Here is a 5,730-nt window from a genome sequence, read left to right as displayed (position 1 = left end):
TATTATTATTATTATTATTATTATTATTATTATTATTATTATTATTATTATTATTATTATTATTATTATTATTATTATTAAGGCGGTGAGCTGGAAGAACCGTTAGCACACCGGACAAAATGCTTAGCGATATTTCGTCTGTCTTTACGTTCTGAGTTCAAATTCTACCGAGGTCGTCTTTGCCTTTCATCCTTTCGATAAATTAAGTACCAGTGAAACACTGGGATCGGCGTATTCGACCAGTTCCCTCCCCACAAATTTCAGGCCTTATGCCTATAATAGAAATTCTTATTATTATTATTATTATTATTGAGTGAGAGAGTGGCGCATACCATCAAAGTGACACTGGAGCAAAATATACGAAGCCCAGTATAATTCATGTGCGCGACATGGTTATCTCATATCAAGATAAACCACACATGATCTTGCAGGTGGGGCCCAGTCAAAATTTTATTCAGGTCAAGTAGCCCATCCCACTGAAGAGATCCCTGAATGACGTTTGTTTTAAGGATAATAAACAAAACACCAATGTTTCCAGTGGTGAATTATTCAAACCCCAAAGAATTCCTCTCAACACATGGCTATGATGCTCCCCCATTACTTCTGCTCATGATCAGAGATGCACATATCGTCAGCCACTAAGGAACATGTTCAAGTAGTTAAGGTAAAATAACTAACAAGCAAATCTGTGGTGTTCAGCAGAATATTTGCTGTAGCATATCTTTTATATCAAGAAAAAAAAAACAATGTACATGATAACACTTCCAATCAGTTAAGATCAAAAGCCATGAGACCCACTACCTGGTACTGTATCAGGGCATTTATTATTATTATTATTATTATTATTATTATTATTATTATTATTATTATTATTATTATTATTATTATTATTATTATTCAGGCGTGAGCTGGCCAAATCGTTAGCACGCTTGGTGAAATGCTATGCGGTATTTCGTCTGCCGCTACGTTCTGAGTTCGACTTTGCCTTTCATCCTTTCGCGGTCGATAAATTAAGTACCAGTTGCGTACTGGGGTCGATCATATCGACTGGCCCCCTCCCCCAAAATTTCTGGCCTTGTGCCTATATTAGAAAGGATTATTAATACTATTATTATTGAGTGAGAGAGTAGCACATGGCATCAAAGTGACACAGGGGTAAAATATACGAAGACCAATATGTCCATAATGACTACCAGTCTGATAAGGGTACACCAGGCACATGCATCACAACCATATGTGCGCGACATGGTGGTCTCATATCAAGGTAAACAGCGCATGACCTTGCAGGTGGGGCCCAGTTACAATTTTGTTCAAGTCGTATAGCCCATCCTGCTCAAAAGGTCCCTGAATAAGGTTTGTTTAAAGGTGTTTAACTTTTCCAGAGGTGTATTATTCAAACCCAAAAGAATTCCTCTCAACACATGGCTATGATGTCCCCCCCCCACTACTTCTGCCCATGATCAGAGATACACATATCATCAGTCATTAAGAGACATGCTCAACTGGTTAAGCTCAAGTAAATGACAAGCAAATCTGTGGTATGGAGCAGAATATTTGCTGTAGACCATATTTTTTATATCAAGACAAAACAATGTACATGATAACACTTCCAATCAGTTAAGATCAAAAGCCTTGAGAGCCACTGCATTGTACTGCATCAGGGCATTACTACTACTACTACTACTACTACTACTACTACTACTACTACTACTAATAATAATAATAATAATAATAATAATAATAATAATAATAATAATAATAATAATAATAATAATAATAATAATGATAATAATAATAATAATAATTCACTTGAACAAAACTGTACAAATACAAATATATGGTACTCTAGGCATAACACCTACATGAACTTCTAACTTGTTGTCTCTTGAGGTCTCTGGGTGAGACTTGGATCCAACTTGTACAAATGCAAAACAAAAGTCAAACATAAAATAATAATAATAATAATAATGATATTAACGACCCTATTTTACACTTATTTGTCCATCTTTGGATACAGATCCTGCTTTTCTGTGCTATTTTTGTCTTTGGCATTTCTATTAAGGCTACTTTTATGCTTCCTCTCCAGTCTCTCTCAACTTCCTGTAATACAGAAAACACCTTCTCAATTGTTCTGTTACTATTAAAAGATCAGCAAAAACAACGAATGTATGTTCCAAAAAATATGTAATACTCGTCTTCTCTTCATTCCAGTTGTAGCTATTTTGTCTATGATTGACATAAAACTTTTAGTCTTTCATACTGATCTCTTTGATATGCCTCAGACAAAACCTAATAATTTTTTTTCTCTCATTGTTTTTCTTTATTTCTCTACACCTTTGCTTCCATATGTTTTATTACAATTTCTGCCCATTACTTTGATTAATTCATCGCTATTTCCCCATCCATTCACTTACAAGTATGATACATTGTATCATTGTAGTCAGTGGCCTTTCTCTAACATGTATGCAGACAGTCGGCAAGTTCAAAAGACCAGACCTAAGCAACTTTCTCTACGTTAGTTTTCATAAATTGATAAATTAGCCAGGATTGTTGCGTTCATAAGCAATAGCGCTCACGTATCGCATTTATATAATAGCAACTGTTTGTGATAAGGATATTTTGTTTCAAAATATTTCTTACCTTCGTTTGTAAATCTGCATCTCTGATTTCTTTTTATTTTTGTTTAACAGCGCATGTAGTCTATATCTACTATTGCAATACAAAGGAATATATTCTTCGTCATTTATTTCGTTGTGAGAGATTTAGATAAGAGAAGTCGGCGATTAACATGAAAAATACTTAGGATTCTCGATAAGAGATACTCTTTTACCCCTGAAACCTGACAAACTTGACCACTGAAATGGACGTCGCCACAATAGGTTTGATAAAAATAACAAAAAAAAATGCAAGGCCTTTAACGAGTTAAGATTGTTAGAAAAGGCCACAATTCAGTTCTAAATTCATGAAAACTGACTGGCTTGAGGCAAGTGCTCAAGGGGCAATGTATACTAAGACAAAGAATGCACAGAATCTTTTCAAAATCCTTTGAGCAGTCTATGATCTAGCTCATGTAGGTGCTTCACACGTTCTCATTGTGAAAGTGTACATATCAGAGACAAAGAAGCAATACGTAAAGACATTTCAAAAGCTTCTAAGCATAACATCCAAATCAGGAATGTATTGATAGCCTGCTGTTAGCTCCCATCAGCATAGCTCTTGATAAAATTCTCAGTATTATAAAACTATACGCTCATTTTCCATTAATGATGTCTATAATGCAAATTTAATTGCGGCTGAAATGTACATAAATGGCGGTGAAGCTTTCACTGGAAAGCTAAATGAGGTGTTTTTCTTGATGTGGTCAGCAGGTTTCATTTCCCTAGAAACCAAAGATGTTACAAGGTGCATTGCAGACGTTTTGAAGTTTTTCAAGAAAAGCCTTTATCAATTTCAAAACACAAAACTCCAATCTCCTAAATAGGATACTCTGGCCTCAATAACCTTGTTTTAGCGTTCCAGCCACTTCACGAAGACCCCATGGTAGTCCCCCAAAGTGGACTTGTTCATGGTCTTTGTCACAACTGCCTTTATTTTCTCCTTTGCTTGAAGAATGCACCTTGTACAGTCACCTGTGAAAAACAAACATGACAGACATTTACAGGACGACCATAAAATTATTTCCTTCAAGTCAACTGTCAGCAAAGCGTTAGCAAAAGTACTCTTATCACTAACAATCAGCTGCCAGAAATCCAGCTTCATTTCTAGTCTGAAAGGAATCCTACTGATATATGTATTTGTAGGAAGGTAAATCTAGAAGTAAAGTGAGTCGAATAAGGCCATGTATATTACATTTGTATTCATTATACAGAGGCATTGACATGATATAGGGTAATTTCTTGCTTTGATTTCCTTTTATATTATTATTGATTTAGGCACTGGGCTGCAGCCATTCTACCCCATGAAGCACTCCAACACAGTTGTTACTGATAAATATTGAATTATATAGTAATTCTAAAGAATAATCTTATGGTACACGAATGTAAACTCAGCAACTGCAAGCTGGTTTCCGGTGCAGAAACATACGTTATGACATGCTATTAAAGCCGGATATCTTCCATCCTCGAGTTATATTATTATTATATTAATCCTTTCTATCTATCTATCTATAGATAGGTCACAAAAATTAGATTGCTTCATTTCTTCAAAGAACGCAAAAAGTTCGTGTCGTAGTTCCTGTACACGGGTAAGTACTTTTCCTCTTGACAGTCACCTTACTTTGGTGTATAAAAGCAGCCGTTTGTGTTGAGAATCCATATCGATACAAACCTATTCGAATATGCAAGATTTGACAGGTTTTGTTTTAATAAAGTTTACCATCTGAACAACTTGATCTAAAACTTCTTTTAGTTCCTCTCCTAATGTTTTTTGCCATCAAGGCCTCTCTATGAAGAAAGCAGTGTTTTTTTTGTTTTTTTTTACAAAAGCTGTGAGACCCTTAACACAGCCTACCATGGAAGGGGCTCCATCTGTACAAATACCCACACATGATTTCCATGATAACTGCCATTTATCAAAGTATGTATTCATAATGTTGAAAACGTCCTCTCCTTTTGTAGCGACACTTTGTTTTTTGCCAAAAAGAAACTAATTTACTATAAAACGAATGAATGCTAAGAGTTGCGCCTTGTTGGTGATGTCTGTTGATTCATCAACTTGCAATTGCAAAAGGTGAATACTTAAGTTTATTGCTACATACATTTTCCTCGATATCAGAAAACATTTCTAAAATGTGCCAGTGAACTGTATCGTTGGACAGTGGAATCTTGCTTATTTCTTTTGCCGCTTCATTCCCAAGCATTGTCGAGACTACCTTTTTGCACGCAGGCAAAATGAGTGACTCGCTTATAGTATGAGCTTTCATATTTTGTGCTATCAGTTCTGAGACTTGGTAGGAAGCGATTTGAGCTTTCTTAGAGACAGTCATTTTATTTATAAAAGAATTTGCCGCTTTAGTTTGCTGTTCAGACAATTTCTTAAAATAATTTGTAGATTTATCTTGTAAATAAGGATGTTTAGTTTTTAAATGTTTGTTCAGTTTACTAGGAAGCAAGGATTCATTTGACATTTTATTTCCACATACTAAACATAGCGGCAAAGGATGGTCTTCAGTTCAAGTCCATGTGAAACCAAAGCTTAACTTACATTGCACTTGCGAGTAGGCCGCGGTTTCAGTTTCTTATTTGAACAGCTTGCTTCACTTAAGTTTTGCTCACTTCCAGGTTCACATTCATCAATATCATGCTTCTTTTTAATAAGAAACATATCCATTTTGTATGGGTATACTTTGTTGCAAAGAAGAGCACTGTTGTTATAATCTTGTGTTGATGGAAATACCGGTATATCTGTAAGGTAACTGTATAAGAAAGTAGCTATGCATTTACTTCTTTATATCTGAATGCACATCCCTGGAAAATTTCAGGGCACACCGAGATATCTTCCGGGCGCACCTTTTGAGAACCACTGCCTTAGAGAGAAAGAGTGAAATATATACAGTGATATACATATGGAAGATCCTGGAAAATCTAGCTCCCGACTTTGGAATTAAGAGCTATACCAATCACCGAACTGGATGGCACTGCATAATACCAAAGATCCCGTCTTCTCCCTCTAGAATAAGGACCCAGTACTGTAACAGCTTGGGCTTTAGGCGTCCACAGCTCTTCAACATTC

At 35.7% G+C, this 5,730-nt stretch overlaps 1 protein-coding gene across 1 annotated transcript; it reads right to left on the bottom strand.

Moving 5' to 3' along the window:
- Positions 1–4,708: 4,708 nt before the first annotated feature.
- LOC106870897 (zinc finger BED domain-containing protein 5-like) lies at positions 4,709–5,125 on the bottom strand. The gene has a single exon (XM_014917132.1). The coding sequence runs from the start codon at positions 5,123–5,125 to the stop codon at positions 4,709–4,711; it is 417 nt and encodes a 138-aa protein (XP_014772618.1).
- Between the last annotated feature and the right edge of the window lie 605 nt (positions 5,126–5,730).

Source organism: Octopus bimaculoides, chromosome 4, assembly GCF_001194135.2.
Source record: "Octopus bimaculoides isolate UCB-OBI-ISO-001 chromosome 4, ASM119413v2, whole genome shotgun sequence".
Taxonomy (NCBI): Eukaryota; Metazoa; Mollusca; class Cephalopoda; order Octopoda; family Octopodidae; genus Octopus; species Octopus bimaculoides.
The sequence above is the reverse complement of the archived record's forward strand: the minus strand, read 5'-3'. Positions and strand labels throughout refer to the sequence as shown.

What these genes read in the sequence shown, in the direction of transcription:
- LOC106870897 (XM_014917132.1), bottom strand. Translation starts at nt 5,125, where the DNA reads ATGTCAAATGAATCCTTGCTTCCTAGTAAACTGAACAAACATTTAAAA.